Source organism: Lynx rufus, unplaced genomic scaffold (assembly GCF_022079265.1).
Source record: "Lynx rufus isolate CCGP_SWC_20201006 ecotype Redwood Valley unplaced genomic scaffold, mLynRuf1.p SCAF_6, whole genome shotgun sequence".
In the NCBI taxonomy this organism is placed as follows: domain Eukaryota; kingdom Metazoa; phylum Chordata; class Mammalia; order Carnivora; family Felidae; genus Lynx; species Lynx rufus.
Window position 1 is genome coordinate 110,488,101 of NW_025814878.1, and position 24,443 is coordinate 110,512,543.

The window sequence follows — 24,443 nt, forward strand, 5'->3', positions numbered from 1 at the left end:
AAATTAAGTCTCTGGAGAATGTTCATTTCCCACTGGGGCTTCAGCACCTTATATACCTGACAGACTGGAAGTCCTATCGGTAAAGACGACAGCACAGAAAGATAACAGGCTTTTGAGCTGGAGACAGCATGGTTTGAACCAGAACTCGAGTTCTGGCATCCGCCACCTCTGTAAACTTGCGCAAAATTACTGGACCACTTTGAGCCAGTTTTCTCATCTGTAAAATGAGAGGGTCACCTACCCCAAAAGATCACCTGGGCTAAACAACAGTGAAGCAACACTAGCTACCAAGGGAAGGGTGACCCAAGTGACTCACTGATGGCTGGTGGGCGCATAAAGTGATACAACCCACTTCAAAAAAACAGGTTGGCAATATCCAGGAGGAACGAAATATGCATACCCTAAAGCCTAGCATATTCTTCTCAAATCTGTATCTTAATAGAAATACATACATATGTGTATCAGAAGACATATATAAGACTATTCATAGCATTATAGTTCCTAGAAATAAAAATAAATAAAACTAGAAAAGAAATAAAACTAGAAATAACCCAAGTGTCCAACAGAAAATAAACTGTAATGTGTTCGTAAAATAGAATATTATATAGCAACATAAACATACAAAATGGGGCACACAAGTAATAATGTGCATGAGTCTTCCAAATGTGCTGAGCAAAACAAGCAAAAAATAAAAGGGTAAATACTGTATTGTTCTATTTATATACACTTCAAAAACAGCAAAAAGGATTTATATATTTAGGGATGCATCCATAGCAATAACCCCATAAAGGAAGGAGGGATTAACACAAAAGAATGTGGTTACTTCAGAGGGAAGGAGAGAGTTGTGGTCGAGAACAGATCCAGGGGCTTCTGACCTGCTCACTTCTGGGGTGTTCACTTTGTGATTATTCGTCAAGTTATCATACCACACAACTGTTTTATGGAATAGGTCACAATAAAAAAGAGTGACTTGAGGAGCCAGGTGCCTGGGTGGCTCAGTTAGTTGAGAGACCAACTCCTGGTTTCAACCCAGGTCATGACCTCACGTTTCGTAGGGTTGAGCCCCACATTGGGCTTTGTGCTGATGGTGCAGAGCCTGCTTGGGATTCTCTCTCACTCCTCTCTCTCTGCCCCTCCCCCACTCACACTCACTCTTGAAATTAACATTAAAAGAGTGACTTGAGAATAATTATATGTCCAGCCAAACTGTTGTTCAAATACAAAGGTGACAGAAAAACATGTTGTAAGATGCAAGAACCCAGGAAATATGGTTTCCTTGACTCCTTCCTGAAGAAACTACTAGAAGAAAAACTTCAATGAACAATGAGATAGAGAAACTACAGTGAAAGGACTCATGTAAAGAATTTAATGAATTTAGCCTTAAGACTAAGTCTTAAATTTGAGGCTTCATGATTAGAGAAAAGAATGTAAAAACAATGTAAGTGGCATAGGTTAAAATGGAACAGAGGATGGAGTGGACAAATAAGTATGTTGGCTGGGACACCTGGGCAGCTCAGTCAGTGAAACGTCCAACCCTGGCTCAGGTCATGATGTCACGGTTTGTGAGTCTGAGCCCCGCATCAGGCTCTGTGCTGACAGCTCAGAGCCTGGAGCCTCCTTCAGAATCTGTGTCTCCCTCCTCTCTGCCCCCACCCCCCAGCTCACATTCTGTCTCTCTCAAAAAATAAATATACATTAAAAAAAAATTTTTTTTAAAGTATGTTGGTTTCTTCATCTTTCACGGACAAGGCTCAAAAGATATTTAAAGGTGATAGTTCAAGTCATAGAGGCATAAGTATGTTTTAGGACAGGAGATAAACTGAGAAAAATAGGGGTACCTGGGTGGCTCAGTTGGTTCAGTGCCTGACTCTTAGTTTCGGCTCAGGCCATGATCTCACAGTTTGTGAGTTCAGGCCCCACACTGGGCTCTGTGCTAACAGCACAGAGCCTGCTTGGGATTCTCTCTCTCCTCCTTTTTCTGCCCTTCCTTTGCTCTCGTGCTCTCTCTCTCCCACTCTCAAAAATAAATACATAAATTAAAAAAAAAAAACTTTAATTGAGGGGTGCCTGGGTGGCTCAGTTGGTCAGATGTCAGACTTTGGCTCAGGTCATGATCTTGCAGTTTGTGGGTTCAAGCCCCGCATCAGGCTCTGTGCTGACAGCTCAGAGCCCGGAGCCTGCTTCAGATTCTGTGTTTCCTCCCTCTCTGCCCCTCCCCTGCTCATGCCCAGTCTCTCTCTCTCTCTCTCTCTCTCTCTCTCACACACACACACACACACAAACATTTTAAAAAATTAAAAAAAAAACTTTGAGAAAAATAATATAATCAAGTAAAAGCAGATGAGGAAAGGGCAAGAAATGCAACTACCAATTTCATCATTGATCATGGTAGGCGGTCAATAGATGTCTCAAGAAATACAGTATAGAGTTATAAATGCAATCACTAGAATAAAAACACAAACTTTCCCAATTATCAGAATATACACATGCACACGCTCTCCCAAAGCAAGTAGTCCTTACAGTGAAATATTTTTTTTAAGAAAACATTAAAAACAGAGCTACAATAAAATATATCAGTCATTCCAGCAAATATAAAAGGGCTGAACTTACCCATTAAAAGAAAATTATTATTTAGAGGGGACTGGTTAAATAAATGCTGGTACATCTGTAAAAAAGAATGGGGCAATTCTATACCCATTGGCACGAAACAAACTCTAAAACATCAATTAAATGTTTTAATTAAAAACATATGCAGGGGCACGCTGCTGTCCGTGTCCCCCCCTCTCTCTGCCCCCTCCCACTTGTGCTCTGTCAAAAATAAACAAAACATTAAAAAAAAGATGCAGAACTGTATGCATAACATGCCGTCATTTCTGTGGAAAACTTTTAAAATAAAACAAATCCGCATACTTCTCTATGATTAGAGATCTCTGAGAGAATACACATGACACCAGCAGCAGGGGTTTAGAAGAGGAACTGGAGAACCCGGCAGCAGAGAGGCTGAGTTTTTACTACAAACTTTCTGAATTGGTATCATGGACATGTATCACCTTTTTAGGAAATAAATGAAGCAATCTTAAGAGAGTTGGGAGGTTTAAATGAGTCAACGTGTAAAAAGCCCTTTAGCACAATTCCTGGCGGGTAGTAATACTAGCAGGTAATGAGGTAGATTTGCAAACATCCAGAATGCCACCTGGCACATGCTCATTGCCCAAGAAATGTTGGCTTTCTTCCTCCCTCCCATTTTGGTAATTTATTCCTTACCAACATTTAGAAAGTAGAACAAGTTTACCAACTACCTTGTTTGACATAACCAGTGTGATCCCAAAGTTGCTTTTAAATAAAAATGCAGCCAATTCAATCATTTTCATATTGATTTCTACTAAGATTCCAGCGGGAATGTTCTTATGTACAATCTTTATGGATATAGCTCTGACCTTTTTAGCTATTAAGAATCTCTAACTCCCCAAACTTTTCTGAAAGGTTCTTCAGTAATTTGTAAACAAACCATTACCTATACTACTACAGAGATACAAATACAATTTTAACATGTTTACAGAGATTCCTAGGCAGAGAAAAAGGAGAAAGAAAATAAGAGGGATCAAAGAATAACGGGAAAGTCTGGCATACAGAGAGAAGGCTGACACAAAACAAAAATGAAAACACAAGCAAAAAAGCCAAAAGGCATAGATCAATGGAACAGACTAGAACACCCAGAAATAAACCCACAACTATATGGTCAATTAATCTTCAACAAAGCAGGAAAGTATATCCAATGGGAAAAGGACTGTCTCTTCAACAAATGGTGTCGGGAAAACTGGACAGCAATGTGCAAAAGAAAGAAACTAGACCACTTTCTTACACCATATACAAAAATAAACTCAAAATGGATTAAAGACCTAAATGTGAGACCTGAAACCAAAAAATCCTAGAAGAGAACATAGGTAGCAACCTCTTGGACATCAGACATAGCAAATCTTTCCTAGATATGTCTTATGAGGTAAGGGAAACAAAGGCAAAAATAAACTATTGGGACTACATCAAAACAATAAGTTTCTGCACAGCGAAGGAAACAATCAACAGGACTAAAAGACAATCTACTGAATGGGAAAAGATATTTGCAAATGACCTATTTGAGAAAGGGTTAGTATCTAAAATATAGAAAGAACTTATAAAACTCAACACCCAAAAACCAAATAATCCAATTTAAAAATGGGTAGACGACATAAACAGACATTTCTCCAAGAAGACACACAGATGACCAATAGACACATGAAAAGATACTCATCAACACTGATTATCAGGGAAATACAAATCAAAACTATAATGAGATATCACCTCATACCTGTCAGAATGGCTAAAATCAAGAACACAAGAAATGATAGGTGTTGGTGAAGATGTGGAGAAAAGGGAAACCTCTTGCACTGTAGGTGGGAATGCAAACTGGTGCAACCATTGTGGAAATGACTATGGAGGCTCTTGAAAAAGTTAAAAAATAGGGGCACCTGACTGGCTCAGCTGGAAGAGCATGTGACTCTTGATCTCAGAGTCGTGAGTCCAAGCCCTACGTTGGGTGTACAGATTACTAAAAAGTAAATATAAACTTAAAAAAAGTTACGAATAACATTACCATATGACCCAGGATTCACATTGCTGGATATTTACCCAAAGACTACAAAAACACTATTTCAAAGGGATACCTGCACCCCTATATTTATAGCAGCATTATTTATAATAGCCAAGATATAGAAATAGCCCAAGTGTCTATCAATTGATGAGTGGATAAAGATGCGGTGTGTGTGTGTGTGTGTGTATATATATATATATATATATATATATATATATATATATACACACACACATACACAACGGAATATTATCCAACCATAAAAATGAATTAAATCTTGCCATTTGCAACATCATGGATGGGGCTAGAGAATATAATGCTAAGCAAAATAAGTCAATCAGAGAGAGACCAATAGCATATGATTTCCCTCATATGTAGAATTTAAGAAACAAAACAAATGAGCAAAGGGAAAAAAGAGAGAGACAAATCCAGAAAGAGAATCTTTTTTTAATGTTTATTTGGGGGGAGAGAGAGAGAAAGAGAGAGAACACGAACAGGGGAGGGGCAGAGAGAAAGGGAGACAAGGGGTCGGAAGTGGGCTCGGCGCTGACAGCAGAGAGCCCGCTGTGGGGCTCAAACCCACGAACAGCGAGACCATGACCTGAGCCGAAGTCAGACGCCCCAGAATCTTAATTATAGAGAACTGATGGTTACCAGAGGGAAAGGCTGGGGGGGGGGGGGGGCGGGGTGAGTTAAGTGATGGTTTAAGGGGATTAAGGAGTGCACTTGGCATGATGAGTAATGTACGAAACTGCTGAATCACTATGCTGTACACCTGAAACTAATACAACAGTTAACTAACTGGAATTAAAATAAAAACTTTTTTTAAGGGCCACTTCTTTGTATTTTAATATTTGCAAACACTCGCAGGTGAGTACGCTTGAGTTCTCCAACTCCACAAGCCTCTTTACAGTAAAATATAAAGACCAGAGGATAAACCCTGCAGGAAGATTTCAACAGGCTGGTTAGACTGGGTGAATGGACAGAAAAATAAGAGAAGGTCCTTAGAGTCTCCCTTTTAAAAGAGTAATACCACCTGCCAGTAGTCCATGCAGAAAAACAAGCAATCCTAATTGTGCAGGTCTATTAATTACCATCCAGGAAGGAGATCTTAAAATCATGGTAGGCTGTGTTTTATTTTTATTTGCTTTTGTTTGTTTTTTTTAGTATAATTTATTGTCAAATTGGCTAACATACAGTGTGTACAGTGTGCTTTTGGTTTTGGGGTAGATTCCCGTGGTTCATCGCTTCCATACAACACCCAGTGCTCATCCCAACAAGCACCCTCCTCAATGCCCATCACCCATTTTCCCCTCTCCCCCATATTTTTAATTTTTTAAAAGTGTACTTATTTTGAGAGAGACAGACAGCAAGTGGGGGAGGGGTAGAGAGAGGGGGGCAGAGAGAGAATGAATCCCAAGCAGTCTCTGCGCCACCAGCACAGAGCCCAGTGTGGAACTCAAACCCACGAACATGAGATCACGACCCAAGTTGGACACCTAACCAGCCGAGTCACCCAGGTGCCTGGTAGGCTGTTTTGTCTATGTCAGCCTCAAGGTGTCGGCACAGCCAGAAAGGCCAAGGTAAGTGATGGACTTCTTCAGCAAAGGTATCAGAGCCCATGTTGAATTTGTTAACGTACTCTTGAACTAAAAAACCATGATGCATCTGTACCTAAAACACTTTAATTAATCAGTTTACGGAATCTCAAAAAGTAGCCAAGACATTTGAAAAGAAAGAGAAACGAAGATGAAACAGAGACTAAATGAAGACTGACTGAAAGCCTGGTGATTAAGGTGCTCAATTTCTCAGCATTTATAATTCACCTGTCAGCCTGGACCATCCCTACTCCTCCCAAACCACACTCAACTCTAGAGCGGGCTGGTCTCCACTCTGCCTTCCAAATATTTCTTAGCTACTGAATCAGGCTCTTCTCCCATTTCAATATCATATCCAATCTGAAACATTCCCTTCATTTTTTTTTAATATATGAAATTCATTGTCAAATTGGTTTCCAGACAACACCCAGTGCTCATCCCAAAAGGTGCCCTCCTCAATACCCATCACCCGCCCTCCCCTCCCTCCCACCCCCCATCAACCCTCAGTTTGTTCTCAGTTTTTAAGAGTCTCTTATGTTTTGGCTCTCTCCCACTCTAACCTCTTTTTTTTTTTTTTTCCTTCCCTTCCCCCCATGGGTTTCTGTTAAGTGAAACATTCCCTTCAAATTCTATACTTCCCACCATGAGATTTTCCCGGACGCTACCCCACAGCATCCATTAACCCATGCCTTCTCTGATTCCCTAAAATATCTAAATCAGGGCTTATACTACTTCTAATAAGTAAATAACTTTTTTTTTAATTTTTTATTATTTATTTTGGAGAAAGAGAGACACACACGCACAGAGTGCGAGCAGGGGAAGGGCAGAAAGAGAGGGAGACACAGAATCCAAAGCAGGCTCCAGGCTCTGAGCTGTCAGCACAGAGCCCGACACGGGGCTCGAACTCACAAACCACGAGATCATGACCTGAGCCGAAGTCAGACGCTTAACTGACTGAGTCACACAGGCACTCCATAAGTAAATAACTTTTTTAAATGAATTCGATTTAGATCATAATATAAGGCATACCGAGGTCAGTGCTCCACTCGTACATAAGAAATAAGACATCATTGGGAATGCAAGCTGGTGCAGCCACTCTGGAAGTATGGAGGTTCCTCAAAAAACTAAAAATAAAACTACCCTACGACCCAGCAATTGCACTACTAGGCATTTATCCACAGGATACAGGTGTGCTGTTTCGAAGGGACACATGCACCCCCATGTTTATAGCAGCACTATCAACAATAGCCCAAGTATGGAAAGAGCCCAAATGTCCATCGACAGATGAATGGATAAAGAAGATGTAGTGTATATATATATATACAATGGATTATTACTCAGCAATCAAAAAGAATGAAATCTTGCCATTTGCAATTACGTGGATGGAACTGGAGGGTATTGTGCTAAGTGAAATTAGAGAAAGACAAAAATCATATGACTTCACTCATATGAGGACTTTAAGAGACAAAACAGATGAACATAAGGGAAGGGAAGCAAAAATAACATTAAAACAGGGAGGGGGACAAAGCATAAGAGACTCATAAATATGGAGAACAAACTGAGGGTTGCTGGAGGGGTTGTGGGGGGGGGGGGATGGGCTAAATGGGTAAGGGGCACTAAGGAATCTACTCCTGAAATCACTGTTTCACTATATGCTAACTAATTTGGATGTAAATTTAAAAAAATAAAAAATAGGGGCGCCTGGGTGGCTCAGTCGGTTAAGCGTCCAACTTCGGCTCAGGTCATGATCTCACGGTCCGTGAGTTTGAGCCCCACCTCCGGCTCTGTGCTGACAGCTCAGAGCCTGGAGCCTGCTTCAGATTCTGTGTCTCCCTCTCTCTCTGACCCTCCCCCATTCATGCTCTGTCTCTGTCTCAAAAATAAATAAACATTAAAAAAAATTAAAAATAATAATAAAAAATAAAACAAGTTAATAAAAAAAAAAAAAGAAAGAAGACATCATGGGTTTCAAACCCTGCCAACCTCTTCCTCCCTCCCGTCCTCAGAAGCCACTTTACTGCATCTGGCATTTTTCACCCTCATTTTTGTCTTCATGTTTTTATTTTCCAAATAATATTCTAAAGAATATTATAGTATTATAGTATTTTTTCCATGTGTTTTAAAACTTTATATAAATGGCACCACACTATACATATGACTTATTTTGACCCTAAGTCATAAATGCTACTTTAAATATTACTTAATTTCATGGCTGGCTAACTGGTCTCTCCAACACAAAATTTGAAAAGCATTTGCTCCACACAAGTGCAGAAAGCACTTTATTCACATTTTCAAACAAAAAGACAAGTACAGAGAAAAATTAACAAACATCCATGAGCCCATCACTCTGATTTAACAAATGTTAATATGTGTCACATTTCTTTTTTTAAGAAAATAAAATTGGGGAAGACTACTGAAGTCCCAAGTGCAGTCCCCCATCCTGTTCCCCTTTGTCCCCAAGAGATAACCACTCTCCTGAAGTGGGTATGAAATCCGTTCCATCTGTTTTTATACTTCTACACACACATGCATACATAAAATACTGTTTTGTGTTAAAACCGTACACAAAAGACCACACGCCACTTATCTTTCCACGTCTTGCTTTTCTCACTCAACAGTGTGTTTTCACCCCGCTGCACTTTTCAGTTTTTCTGATTGCAGAGTAACATATGTGTGGTGGAGAAACCCAAGAGTCAATGATACACAGCGTCCTCACGGGGGAAGCCACGGTGCCAAGCAGACTTCCCACTTCTAGGGAGCAGTGGTGACGCCATGTCTTGTTTTGCAGTCCCCTCACCACCCGGCAGAGTGCAACACACTCCAGCAGGCACTTACTAACAATACTTAACGAGGGGCGCCTGGGTGGCTCAGTCGGTTAAGCGTCCGACTTCGGCTCAGGCCACGATCTCGCGGTTTGTGAGTTCGAGCCCGGCATCAGGTCCGCACTCAGAGCCTGCTTGGGATTCTCTCCCTCTTCCTCTCTCTCTCTGCCCCTCCCCTGGTTGTGCACGTGTGTGCACTCACTCTCTCTAAATAAACAAAAAATAAACTTCAAAACACACACACACACACACAAAATTTAATGAGCGAAGACTGGAACTCTACAAACCCCAGGCCTCTGCTTAGGCAGACTAGTGGCTCATTAAACCTCAACACTAGAGGCAAACCCGGCATCTTGGGAGAAATCACGCTGCACATGCAGAGAAATGAATGCCATAGCACGTACCGCAATGGAGACAAAAGTGAGCAAAACTCCTGGTCAACCTCCGACGTTCTCCTTAATAAAACCAACACCACAGGGTGTATTGGCATATAGCTGGTTTGCATCGTCGCCATAGTGCAAAACCGTTGGTAGGAAAATTCAACAGGTGTTTGCTGAGTGCTGACAAAGGAGCAAAAGCAAATATGGGAACAGACCTATGTGATTTAAAGCCAAACATGTTGGCAACTGATTCAGGTTCACACACTCATTTGATGGAAGTCTTCCAGAACTGGGGTTCTATGCTGTCTCTGTGATAATTTAGTATCTTCTAGCCACTTAATTTTATCAGTCACACATTTCCAAACTAAGAATAGGTTGTAATACAGTGTACATGCCCAGACAGGCTGGGACCATAACACTGAGTCCACTATCAGATTCATAAATGTTATGGAAAATAACCAAATGACAGAGGTTTTTAGTTGCAAATCTGCAAGCTCCTAAATAATTTAAGTGATTAGACACTTTTCTCAACTTCATTTAATGCTAAAAAGCACTCCCTGATTTTAATTTTTTTTTTTTAGTATTTATTCATTTTTTGAGAGGCAGAGAGAGACAGTATGAGCAGGGCAAGGACAGAGAGAGAAGGAGACACAGAATCCAAAGCAGGCTCCAGGCTCTGAGCTGTCAGCACAGAGTCTGACACGGGGCTCAAACTCATGAACAGTGAGATCATGACCTGAACCGAAGTCGGACGCTTAACCGACTGAGCTACCCAGGCACCCCTCCCTAATTTTAACAATAAACACATTTGCTTAAAAAGAGGGAGAAGCCCTTCCCAGAAGGACTGGAAATAAGAATGTGGGAAACTAGCTGGGCTTTGGCTCACACTGGTCTCTCCTATTCCAGGTCTTATCTACATCTTTTCACTGGAAGCGTCTACACCCCTGGCCTGGATGAGGTGCCTCGACAGGTGTCCTAATCTTGGCAGAGACTGACTGAGGGAAGAAGTAGCAGAAAAAGCACCGGACCCAGAGTCAAGAAATCTGCAGCTACACAGCGTGATTTGGGGCAAGTCACTTTCCCTCTCTGGCCTCAGTTTCCTTACCTGCAGTGGCCTTAGACATTCTACAGTTTCACGACACTCAGATGCTCATGGGGCCAGCAATTTGCTACTTCCAAAAGCACGAGATAGAAAAGCCCACCTTCAGTGGCCCCCACACCATCTACTCTTACCTATCAGTCATGCCGGGTGTGAGTGACAAAGCAAAAGAGAAATACCCATTGACATGAGTTGAAGCTCGTTGAATACTAGTTGAACTTTAAACTTAATCCTCAGCTTCAGCCTTAGAGGTCACTCAATCCAAAACTCTCATTTCATAGATATGGAAACTGAGCATAGAGTATTTAAGTACTTGGTCCTGAAACTTGGCTTTTTCTCTAAGTGCATGACATCACACTCTTACCTGACCAGCTAAGTCAGAAACCTGGGAGTGGCATCTCCTTCTCCCTCACTCCCTAAATCCAGTGGTTTACCAAGTCCTCTTGATATTCTCAAACTTGACCTCTATGTGCCATTGCCCTAGTCTAAGCCATCATCACCTCTCCTTCCACTGACTGCAGTGGCCACCTAACTATACTCATCCTGATCCCCAGTGGGGGGCAGGGGTGGGTGGTGACTGAAGTGTTTGGAAACTTGTATGTGGGAAAGGTGTTTGTCCCAATAAATGGTGGGTCTTCCTGGCACTTAGTGGGCAAGGGCCAGGGGTGTTAAACATCCCACAGTCCAGTACAGCCCAGATTTAACCCACCCAAAACACCAACTGTGTGTCTCCCATCCCTAACTGTTGAAAATGCTGGTCCATGGGGCGCCTGGGTGGCTCAGTCGGTTGAGCGTCCGACTTCGGCTCAGGTAACGATCTCGCGGTCTGTGAGTTCGAGCCTCGCGTCGGGCTCTGGGCTGATGGCTCGGAGCCTGGAGCCTGCTTCCGATTCTGTGTCTCCCTCTCTCTCTGCCCCTCCCCCATTCATGCTGTGTCTCTCTCTGTCTCATAAATAAACGTTAAAAAAAAAATTAAAAAAAAAAAAAAGAAAGAAAATGCTGGTCCAAGCCATTTTCCTCAGGGCAGCCAGAATATTTTTTTATACATGTGAATCTGATCGTGCCACAGCCCCCACCAACCTTCTAACGGCATCCCACTGCTCTTGGGATAAATATCAAAGTCCTTAACTCGGCCTATCTTTCCAACATGAAGGGCCTGGAAGACATAGAGAGTTTGGATTTCGTTCTAATTACAAATGAGAGAGAGGGGCAAGAAGAGAAACGGGAACACCAGTTAGAAGGCTAACGCAGTAGTCCAGGCAAGAGAGAGGAGAGAACGGCTCAGACCCAGAGTATATTGCGACGACCCAACAGGACTTGCTGATGAACTGAATGAGGCAGGAAAGGAAAGAGAAGGATCAGACGTTAGGATTTTGGTGAATGGCGGGACCATTAAATGAAATGGAATGAGTGGCTTGGCAGGAGAGGGCACATGTGGAAATCAGGAGTTCTGTGTGGGTGCGTTCAGCATGAGACACTTATCGGACAGCCAAGCGGAGATGTGTTAAATGTTCAAAATCCACAAGGCAAAGGCTCCCAACGCTGGAACTCAGGCTGCTTTCAGTTTGATTCAGGGCTCTTATCCCAGTGGTTCTCAAAATGCAGCCCCCAGATTAGCAGCAGCAGTAATCACTTGAGAACTTCTGAGAAAGTCTACTTCTCAGGTCCCATCTCAGACCTACTGGATCAGAAACCTTGGCTACCTACGGCTACCTTGGATCAGAAACCTGGCAATCTATGTTTCAACAAGCCCTGCAGGTGACTCACCAAAGTCTAAAGTTTTAGGACCGCTGCTCACAATCATACTCCTCGGTGATAATGAACACCTGATAGCCACAGCTGCCCTGCATTAGGCTTCTTTGCGTCTCTGTAAATCTTCTGCCTGATTAGCAATAGGGGGTGCTTTGTTTGGGGTTTTCTTCTTTACCCAGGACTCACTGGGGGCTCCAGACATACCAGTGATCAAAGTTTTTGAATTCCAGTCTCAATGTTTATTTATTTTTGAGAGAGGGAGACAGAGTGTGAACAGGGGAGGGGCAGAGAAAGAGGGAGAGACAGAATCTGAAGCAGGCTCCAGGCTCTGAGCTGTCAGCACAGAGCCCGACGCGGGGCTCGAACTCGCGAACCGTGAGATCATGAACCAAGCCGAAATCGGACACTTGACCGACTGAGCCACCCAGGCGGCGCAATTTGAATCCCAGTTTCAGAAACTAGAGCAAGGGGGAGAAACAAATTAAAAATGAGCTACTACAACCATAACTATCATTTTCATAATAGCTAATGTTATTGAGTCCTTCTATGCACTTTCTATGTATTATCTCATTAATCCTCCCAACAGCCTTATGAGATAGGTACTCTGCTCCCATTTTATAAAGAAATTGAGGCACAGAGAAGTTATGTATCTTGCCCAGGGTCACACAGCTAGAAAGTGGCAAAGCTGGGATTTGAACCCAGGCAGTCAGGTTCCAGAATCTGCTTTTTTTTTTTTTTTGAGATATAATTGACATAAAACATTGCATAAGTTTAAAGTGTACAGAGTGCAGGGGCGCCTGGGTCGCTCAGCCATTTAAGCATCCGACTTCAACTCAAGTCATGATCTCAGTTTGTGCGTTCCAGCCCCGGTTGGGCTCTGTGCTGACAGCTCAGAGCCTGGAGCCTGCTTCAGATTCTGTCTCCATCTCCCTCTCTCTCTGTCCCTTTTCCGCTCGTGCTCTCTCTAATATAAATTTAAAAAAAAATTTAAAGTGTACAGAGTGTTTACCACCTTAGCATTAGCTAACACCTCTATCAAGTCACATAATTATCATTTCTTTTTTGTGGTGAGAACAATTAAGACCCAGTCTCTTAGCAACTTTGAAGTTTATAATACGGTGTTGTTGACTATAATCACTGTGCTGTACATGAGATCTCCAGAACTTATTTATCCCAGTTGCAAGTTTCCAGAGCCTAAACTCTTAACCACACGGTATAGAGTGTTGCCTATCTTTCTAGGCATCTAGAGAAGAACCATTTGATGTCGTAAGTACATAAGGCTCTTATAAATAACTGAGAGAATCTTAAAAGATGTTTAAGGAGTGCCTGGGTGGCTCAGTCGGGTTGAGCATCTGACTCTTGATTTCAGCCCGGGTTATGATCCCAGGATGATGGGATCAAGCCCCCAGTCATGCTCTGCACTGAGCATGAAACCTACTTAAGAGTTACCCTCTCTCTCCCTCTGCCCCTCTCCCCTGCTCAAGCGTTTTCTCTCTCTCTCTCTCTCTCAAGAAATAAAAAACAGGGGCGCCTGGGTGGCTCAGTTGGTGAAGTGTCTGACTCTTGATTTTGGCTCAGGTCATGATCTCATGGTTTGTGACTTCAAGCCCTGCATCGGGCTCTGTGCTGACAGTGGGGAGCCTGCTTAGGATTTTCTCTTTCTCTCTCTCTCTCTCAATAAAATAAACTTAAATAAATTAAAAAATTTTAAAAGATGTTTAATTCTATCCAGTTACCATATAACTTAGCACTTCTACATAAACTCCAAAAAATGGAAAACACACATCCACACAAAAACCTGCACGTGAATTTCATAACATTGTTTACAATAGCCCAAAAGTGGAAACAACCCAAACGTCATCAACTGATGAATGGATACACAAAATGAAGTATAATTGGTGGAATGTTATCTAGCCATAAAAAGGAACAACATACTGATACATGCTACAACATGGGCGAGCCTTCAAAAACAGAGCCAGCACAGAGCCAGACACAGGGTTCGAACTCACAAACTGTGAGATCAGGACCTGAGCTGAAATCGAGAGCTGGACGCTTAACCAACTGAGCCACCAGGCGCCCCTCACATTATTCCATTTACATGGAATGTCCCAGAAAAGGTAAATCCATTGAAATAGAAGGATTAGTGGTTGCCGAGGGCCGAGGTGAGGGGACGAATACAAGGCTTCTTTGTGGGGTGATGAAAATGTACTGAAATTGGTGGTGCTGGTTGCACAAAACCATCTATACTTTGGACGACTATACCAAATACCACTGAACTGTACACTTCAAAGGGACGCGTGTTCATAGTATGTGAATTAACAAAGGATGTTATTTTTAAAAAGGATGTTTCATTCATTTTGAACTTAGGCTAATTTACGAAATAAAATTCCTATTTGTTGTCATTAAGGTTGCTAGACCATGATCAAAGAAACTGAAAGTAACTGCCATCACTTTGAATTTTTACCTTTCAATTTGCAGAGAAAACTAGTTTCACTTCTAGGCTGCCATGGACCTAGAAAGTTACTGATGTCATTTCCCCACCCAGGAGAAAGTTCTTCACAAACACTGAAAGAGTACAAATGCAAAACTTCTATTCTTGGGAAAACACCCTAGTCTTTTCCTTAAATCAAAGCACCTTCTATCTAAAAAAACTTTAATTTTCTCCCATAACCAACAGCTGCTAGGGCTCCCCACTGAAAGAACACAGCTAAACAATAGTTCTCTTCAACCAGCAAGGTACTAAAAACTGTTATGAGCTGTGCCAACATTTCAATGCCTTAAGATAAACAATAAACATAAATACCTAGTACTGGAGTAAGGAGCTGAGAAATATTCTTTTAAATGTTTACTTGCTCTAATCACAAGAATCCTCATAACTAGTATTTATTAAGCAACTATAATGTGCTAAATAAACATCGTTCTAGGTTCTTTACAAATAGGATGTTTAATTTAGTCCTGATAGTAACCCCGAGGAAGTATTTTTATCCTCACTTCTTAGATAAGAAAATTGAGGTCTAGAGAGATTGAGTAAATCATTTGTCATTGATCACACAGGTAAGAGTCCAAGTAATAACTCAGGCCTTTCTGAACTCAAATGTTCTCTCCTCTATTCCTCTTCAAAATGAAAAAGGAAGCCAGAAACTTGAAGAAACAGAAAAGACTCCTCTTACTTACAGAGCACAAAAGCAATGCTCTGAAAAAAGTTGACTGCTCCTATAGTCCAAAAGAGGAAATATGGAAAACAAAAAATTGTTCATAACAATCAGCAGTCAGCAGGCGTAAAAGACCCCGCCATATCCCACATCTCAAATACTGCTTCCTGACTTAACAGTTTTCCCACTGATTCTGACTATAACCTTAGGATGTCAAAATTGAATGATCTCACCATGGAAAACCCCAGAAAACAGCAGTTGTGACACTGGAGAGCTCCCTAGACCAGGAAGGAAAACAAATCAGTTGGCAGGAAACGGTGCCTATCTAAAAACATAGAAGTCTTTAGCATTAGTATTAACATTGTAATTCCACAGCACTTTAATCTGAAGCTATTTCTGCATTCTCTTGCATTATTCTAATAATGTGTTACTAAAAGCTGATTCCCATTCTCCCTATGTCTAATAGGATCCTAAATAAGACTGCTACATAGCCATCACTGACCCTAATTTCCATTTTGCTATTAAAAAAAAAAAAATCCACATATACACACAAATTCAAAGGATTGTCCCTGAAGGAAAAGACCTTTTATCCATTAAGAAAAGTAGCATGTGGGGCACAAGCAAACATGTATTTCATCACCCAGTGGCCTATGGCTGGTGGAAATCTTAAATTCCTGACTGAGATATACATTCCTTATGCTTCTCAGGGCTCTGCCCAAAACAAATTGAAACTATAAACCAACAGCAGATTGATGGATGTACAAATGCTAAGCTCTCAACATACATCAAAAAGGGGAGGGGAGTCGAGTAGCTTAAAAGGTCTGCTCTCCAACTAAACTACTGAAGAATGAAAGAATCTCGTGCATTTGCACAGGAACATTACAACGCAGAGGGAAGAGGTCACTTGGGGTTAAACAAATCCATAGAAAATGCTAAAGAAATAACCTCGATCCTTGAGTCACTCTGTAATAATTCCTAATGGGAAGTAGCCAACTCAAGATAAAGCAAGGTCGAGCTGGAGAATTTTCCTCACTTTTTCTGTCCCCCTGCATACGATCCCAAGCTCCCACCAGAATCTTTTGAGAGTCCAAGAAAAGATTCATACGTAAAGATCTGGGGAAGCAAGGGAAGGGGCCAGCCCTTATGCAAGCAACCACCTGTGCGTGATAGAGACCCCCAAGAAGGAGTTATATTTAAAGTGAGAGACAGCTTTGGGGATGACCCTCCAAATCCAGGACCGACACTGGCTATTCACCCAACTCCACTGTCCTTTACACCCAGACTCCGGCCACCTCCGGCGGAGGGCACCGGCTTCGGCGCCCTCCGCCCCCAGACCCTGGTGTGCTCCCACACCCAGCCATTCCCAAAGCTTGCTGCCCGCTACCTTTGCTCGACAGCTGCCCCGCCGCCACCAGGCAGTCCCAGCTCCCCCAGCCCAGGTTCCCCCAAACCAGCCTTTCGAGGTCGGTGGCGCCCCAGGGCCGCGGGATTTAGGGCTTAGGATCTGGAAGGGTTTGGTCCAATCTCTTCCTCTCGGCGTCCTGGGCTTACCTCCCCGGCAGCTTGGCGCTCCTCTTCCAAAACTGCTTGCTGTTCTCGGCGGCCATTGCTCTGGCCGGGGAAGGCCTTGCAGGCGGGCCAGGGGGTACCCGGCGAGATGCCCCCAGGACCCCGTAATCGGAGGGCCAACCCAGGCCGCTTCCCCGCCGCCGGTCACCCGCTCCCAGCTCCTGGGGGCGCCATCTTGGATGTGGGCACCCCCCCACCCAGCGCCGCTGCCATTGGTGGGTTGCGCAGGCCGTGGTCAGACAGACCAATAGGGAGCCGGAATCCTGCAGGCCGCTGAAGCCGAAAAGTGACATCAGGCACTGGGCACACAGGTGGACCGGGAAGGAGGAGCTTGGAAGAGCAGGGAGGCGGAGCTGAAAGTTCCTTAACCCTGGGAGTGGAAGAAGCAGGTAAAGAAAGGGACCTATGGGGAAGGAAGAAAGAGTACTGTTTTCTTTCGGGAGGGAATGAGGTTCCTGAGCCTAATATTTTTTGGAAAGACAGAGCATATGTATTTATATATATAAATCTTTGACCTAAAAATAACGGCCATGTGGTGGTTGCAGCCCATTTTTAACATCTCCCAAATCAATGTCACTCTGGTTATTATCCTCCTCACCCTTCCCTGTTCCGTTTGGAGTCTTTTTTTTTTTTTTTTTTTTTTTTTTTTTTTGTTAAATCTATGAAGGAAGATCAATACGTATCCAATAGCCCAGGGTTGCTAACTGTTCAACACATGAGTAACGGTTGGTTCATAAGAGTCTCCCATTCGTCTGGTAATTGATCACTAGTAAAGGATTTGTTCTGGGGGTAAAATTCAAATAATTTAATCCGTGTTTCTATCATTAACTGCCACTTTCTGACTATGAGAAGCCAGATAACTGACTGTTTAGGACATGCTCTTATTTTTTTCCATCCAATTCAGACTACTAAGTAACATTTCCTGCCGGGACATAGCATATCTCCAAGGCGTGAATCACAAAGATTAAGGATATACCCCCAAACATCTTTAATCCCCTTTATTAATCTATTATAAATCTATCACCCTTGAATTCATTTTCAATCTAGTTTTCACTTGGAATGAGATTTGATACAGCGTTTTTGAATCCTTTGAATGTCTTGTCAGTGTTTTTTGCTCTTTGTGAGTTTCTGTGGTTGTATACTACAGTGATTGGGGTGGGCAGGGAGAATGAGGGGGTGGGCAGAGAGCACACCCTAGTCCAAAGTAATGTTTGTCCTAAAAAAGAACTGTTGAGGTGGGCTGCTTGTCCTCCATCCCAGCTTCTGTTTGCTGTTACAACACATCCTCCCACATATTGGAGAACATTTAAGGACCCCCTGTCTAAAAAAGAACATATGCCCTCCAATGGCCTTTTTCTATATAGACATTACCCCCATTTTCAAGCTTCTTTTGTAAATTTTGCAACCATGAAACGGGCTATTTTACTTTCTATAAATTTTCCAAGCTTTCATAGACTTTCATAGTCTCAGATAATCACCTTTATGGGCACTTAATCCAAAAAACAAAAGCCCGTCTAGCCTTTAAATCATTTTAGCTGCCTTTCTTTGGCTTTTCTTTTTCTTCGAATGCAGTGACCAGCACTGCATACTGGGCTCCACGAGGAGTTTCCTGAGGTTTTTGTTGAAACTGATGCTTTGTCTTTATTCTGGACAGCCAGAACTTTTGCTGGCATTTTGGACTTTACAAGAGCTGGCATCTCAAAGGAATAATGTACAGCAACTTCTAGATCCCTTTCTTTGGTGGTAACTGGCAGTTCAGAATTGTGTCCCCCTGTGTTAGCTGCCTTATACTGTCCATGTGGCAAGTCACCTGCCACTTTCCAGCCTACTCACATAGCTTTAGAAATATTCCAGAAGATGCTCCCTATTGACTTGACATTTCACTATGTGGAAAGCAGACTGTAATGTGTACACCAAAAAATGTCTTAAAGTATTCCTTTTTCTTAATTGTTTATGAGATGTTAAATAACACTGATTCCCGGGGGATGCTGTTAACATCGTTCAATCCAGAGACGTGCTATTATTCCTACTCTTTGTTTTCTACATCTAAGCCAGTTTCTCACCCAAAGGAAAAAAAAAAATCACTCTTGTCATCTGACAAAAACTTTTTAAATAGGGGCGCCTGGGTGGCGCAGTCGGTTAAGCGTCCGACTTCAGCCAGGTCACGATCTCGCGGTCCGGGAGTTTGAGCCCCGCGTCAGGCTCTGGGCTGATGGCTCGGAGCCTGGAGCCTGTTTCCGATTCTGTGTCTCCCTCTCTCTCTGCCCCTCCCCCGTTCATGCTCTGTCTCTCTCTGTCCCAAAAATAAATAAACGTTGAAAAAAAAAATTTAAAAAAAAAAAAACTTTTTAAATAGTCTTTTTTTATGTTCATTTTTTTTAAGTTTATTTATTTTGAGAGAGAGAGAGTGATCAGGAGTGGGGTGGGGGCAGAGAGAGAGGGAGAGAGAATTCCAAGTAGGCTCCATGCTGTTAGCACAGAGCCCAGTGCAGAGCTCGAACTCATGAACCTATAGATTATTACCTGAGCTGAGATCACGAGTCAGACACTTAACCTACTGAGCCACCCAGGCACCCCAGTGTTTATTTTTTGGGGGGGAGGGATAAGAGGGGGGTTTCTGTGCTGACAGCAGAGAGCCCAATGCGGGACTTGAACTCACAAACCGTGAGATCATGACCTGGGCTGAAGTCCAACCTTTAACCAACTGAGCCACCCACGTGGCCCTTTAAATAGTCTTTGTTAAGCACCCAGCCACCTCAACCCAAATAGTCTCTATTAAGATAGTTGAGATTGTTGGTCCTTTTCTCACCACCACCACCATCATTATCAAAATCTAAACCAACCACATCTATACAGCAGCCTCCTATTGGTCCTCCCTGCTTACACTCTTTCCCCCTTAGAGTCTCTTCCCCAGAGAGCATCCAGAGAGAGCCTTCTAAAATGTTAGTCACAACTGACAACAGCCAAAGTATGTAAAGAGCCCATGTGTCCATCGATTGATGAATGGATAAAGATGTGGTATATATACAATGGAGTATTACTCGGCGATCAAAAAGAATGATATCTTGCCATTTGCAACAATGTGGATGGAACTGGAGGGTATTATGCTAAGCAAAATAAGTCAAAGAAAGACAAATATATGATTTCACTCATATGTGGAATTTAAGAAAAAAACAGATGAGCATAAGAGAAAGGAAGCAAAACTAAGATGAAAACAGAGAAGGAGACAAACCATAAGAGACTCTTAAAAACAGAGAACAAACTGAGGGTTGCTGATGGGGCGTTGGGTGGGGGGATGGGCTAAATGAACAATGGGCATTAAGAAGGGCACTCGTCGGGATGAGCACTGCGTGTCATATGTAAATGATGAATCACTAAATTCTATTCCTGAAATCATCATTACACTATATGTTAACTCACTTGGATTTAAATTTTAAAAAATAATAAACATGTATATTTCAGGGGAAGAAAAAGAAAATAAAATAAAATGTCAGTCACTTTATGTCACTCCTCTGCTCAATACCTTGCAATGGCTCCATCACACTTGGCATAAAATCCAAGCTCCTTAAAGACCCCTCCACATGATCACCACCTGGCCTATTATGCACTTCTTTGTTGCCCATCTCCATCCCTAGAATGTAGCTCCTCTGGGGCAGGGATTTTGCCTGTTTTGTTTTCTGCTGTTCTCACCTGGGATAGCACTTGGCACATAGTCGGTGCTTAATATTGACTAAGTAGGAAAACGAAAAGTATAAACTGTTCTTGTCCTTTGGCTCTATGTTGTTCATAAACATTTTGCTGTTGTTGGAAAACATGTTACAAACCATGTTTTCTAACACCTACTAGGATGCATCCACTTTACCAAAGACTACAAGCTTGCCGCTACTCTTGGTTGAAGAACAGTCTCCCTTCCTATCTTGGAAAGACTGTCCTCTTCAAACTCTTTTGCAGCTTCTAGGCCAGTCTTCTCATACTTTAATATACATGTGGATCACATAGAGATCACGTTAAAAGCCCAGATTCTGATTCAGCGTGTCTGGGCTAAAGCCTACGATTCTGCATTTCTTTTTGGGTTTTTTTTTTATGTTTATTTATTTTTGAGAGACAGAGAGAGACAGAGAATGAGCAGGGGAGGAACAGAGAGAGAGACACACACAGAATGTGAAGGAGGCTCCAGGCTCCGAGATGTCAGCACAGAGCCCGACACGGGGCTCGAACCCATGAACCGCGAGATCATGACCTGAGCCGAAGTCAGTTGCTTAACCGATTGAGCCACCCAGGCGCCCCTACAATTCTGCATTTCTGATAAGCCCCCCCGTGACACTGATGCTGCTTATCTGTGGACCTCCCTTCATAGATCTGTTTCAAGCACCTTATGGCCTTTGACCCTTGAGTTTATCTCAAGGATTTGATTTTTTTAAATGTATTTTTTAAAGTAATCTCTACACACAATGTGGGGCTCAAAGTCACAGCACCGAGGCCAAGAGTCCCATGCTCTACGGACTGAGCCAGCCAGGTACCCCAGGTTTGATTATTTTGAAAGTATGAATAGAAGACTCTCAATGTAATCTGCCTGCAAGGTTTAAACCTTTCCCTGCTTAACTGCATCTTCATTCAAAGGAGAGTAAAACAACTCAGTCGGGGGCAAAGTAGAGTTAAGGGAATGATCCATGTGTGGGTTGCAGGAGGATTCAAAAGAGGTGGGTGTATCCCAATCCTTAGAGAAAGTTCTGTGAAGAGATAAGCCCTGAGTAGAGACACCATAGGAAAAAGAAAGAGAGGGAGAGAGGGGGAGAGAGACTTGAAGAATAGTAAAAAGGAGCCTGATTGGGGAAGATAAAAATCGAGGAAAAAGCCTTTGGACTGAGTTACCAGGAGATCACTGGCAGACTTTAACCTCTGCAAAGGAGTGGAGTGGACCCTGTGATGAGAAGAAGGGTTAAGACAGGAGAGCAAGGAGCAGCCCTCACAATGCACCACAGAATGTTCTGTTGAGTTACCAAAGGGATGGTGAGGTCAACCTGGGATCTAAAGGCAACAGAGCTTTCTCGATATCTAAACAACCTCTAGAAAGAGCAAAATGAGAGAAATCAGTTATATTAGAGAAGGCAAAGCGATAAGCAAAAAGACTGAAGGAACAAGAGGTTGTTGGAGTAAAGGGAGTTAGAGTGGTCACAGGGGAGCCTGGGTGGCTCAGTAGGGTTAAGTGTTCGACTCGGTTTCGGCTCAGGCCATGCTCTCACAGTTTGTGAGTTTGAGCCCTGCATCAGACTCTGTGCTAACAGTGTGGAGCCTGCTTGGGATTCTATCTCCCTCTCTCTCTGCTCCTCCCCCGCTTGCACTCTGTCTCTCTCCATCTCTCAAAAATGGATAAATATTTTAAAATTTTTTAAAAAATAGATGGGTTTTGTCAGACTGAAGAAAACATAGGAAAATTAAGGAAATTTTGTTAGGTGGTGGAATTATATATCTTTCTATTTCCAGAATTTTTCTTTTTTGCTATTTTGAAATATATGTCAGATATTTAACCTGGGGTAGGTAAACTTTTTCTATAAAGGGCCAGACTGTAAATATTTTCCACTTTCCCAGCCATACGGGCTCTGTTGAAACTGCTCAACTCTGCCCTGTAGCATGAAAGCAGCCACAAACAATATGAAAATAAACTAGTGTAGCTGTGTTCCCACAAAACTTTATTTTTGGATGCAGAAACGTGAATGTTATGTAATTTTCACATCATAAAATATTAGTTTTTCAGTTTTTTTCAACTATTTAAAGATGTAAAGACTAAATAATAATAATGATATAATAATAATTAAAAAAATAGGGGCATCTGGGTGGCTCAGTCAGTTAAGCATCCGACTTCAGCTCAGGTCATGATCTCACAGTTTGTGAGTTTGAGCCCCACGTTGGGCTCTGTGCTGACAGCTCGGAGCCCGGAGCCTGCTTGGGATTCTGTGTCTCCCTCTCTCTCTGCCCCTCCCCTGCTCACTTTCTGTGACCCTTTGTCTCTCAACAATAAATAAACATTAAAAAAAATTTTTTTTAGATAAAGTAAACATAAAAAAAGAATAAAGAACACATAAGAACAAGGTTAAGAAACAAAAAATTTCGGGGCGCCTGGGTGGCGCAGTCGGTTAAGCATCCGACTTCAGCCAGGTCACGATCTCGCAGTCCGTGAGTTCGAGCCCCGCGTCAGGCTCTGGGCTGATGGCTCAGAGCCTGGAGCCTGCTTCCAATTCTGTGTCTCCCTCTCTCTCTGCCCCTCCCCCGTTCATGCTCTGTCTCTCTCTGTCCCAAAAATAAATAAAACGTTGAAAAAAAAATTTTTTTTTTAAATAAAAATAAAAAAAAGAAACAAAAAATTTACAGTAAACCTGAAGTCCCCTTTTTGTTCCTCCTTGGTCCTATTCCCCTCCCCTTCTCCGTGGAAACCACAATCCTGAGTTATGTGTTCAGCTTTCTATGCATGTTGCAAACTTTTACTTTACGTATGAATGTCCATAATCATGTTTTTCACATTTTGAAACTTTATAAATAGCGCCACACTACACATAAACTTCAGCCACTCGCTTTTTTCATTCAGTATTCTGTTGATAAATGGAGCTTTAGTTGATTCATAGTAGCTCTAATATTGTGTTCCACTCTGTGAATATTCCTCAATTGTTGTCTCTAATTTTTGTTTAATTTTGAACAGTGTTCAGTTAACATTCCCCTTCCTCCTCACTTTAGGTACAACCACTGTGCAGGGTTTTGTATTGTCCTCTTGTCTTTCTTTATACTTTTCCACCTATGTTCATAACCTTAAATAATGTATTCTTTATAGTAATGACATTGTATTGTACCTATTCTGTTTCTTGCTGCTTTAAAAAAAAAAAGATTTTTTTTTTAAATTTTTTTTCAACGTTTTTTATTTATTTTTGGGACAGAGAGAGACTGAACATGAACGGGGGAGGGGCAGAGAGAGAGGGAGACACAGAATTGGAAGCAGGCTTCAGACTCTGAGCTGTCAGCACAGAGCCTGATGTGGGGCTTGAACTCACGGACCGTGAGACCATGACCTGAGCTGAAGTCAGACGATTAACTGACTGAGCCACCCAGGAGCCCCTGTGCTTGCTGCTTCTAGACAACACTGGGGTTTTGAGATTTAGCTTTAGTTCACATTGATGAGTGTAGTTTGCTCATTTTCACTGCTGTACAGTATTCCATTTTTATAAACAGCACAGGTTCAGGGAGACTGGGTGGCTCAGTCCGTTGAGCATCCAACTTCGGCTCAGGTCATGATCTCACGGTTCATGAGTTCGAGCCCCACGTCAGGCTCTGTGCTGACAGCTCGGAGCCTGGAGCCTGCTTCAGATTCTGTGTCTCCCTCTCTCTCTGCCCCTAACCCACTCACATTCTGTCTCTGTCTCTCTCAAAAATAAATAAACATTTAAAAAAATTTAGA

The 24,443-nt window shown here is 42.4% G+C and overlaps 1 protein-coding gene across 1 annotated transcript in view; it reads right to left on the reverse strand.

The window, feature by feature from the left end:
- Positions 1-17,164, reverse strand: part of TBC1D22B (TBC1 domain family member 22B) — an 80,613-nt gene extending 63,449 nt beyond the window's left edge. The window contains exon 1 of the mRNA XM_047102423.1: positions 16,982-17,164. Coding sequence (XP_046958379.1) covers positions 16,982-17,037 — 56 coding nt within the window. The 5' untranslated portion in view covers positions 17,038-17,164. The remainder of the gene's footprint in view (positions 1-16,981) is intronic.
- Between the last annotated feature and the right edge of the window lie 7,279 nt (positions 17,165-24,443).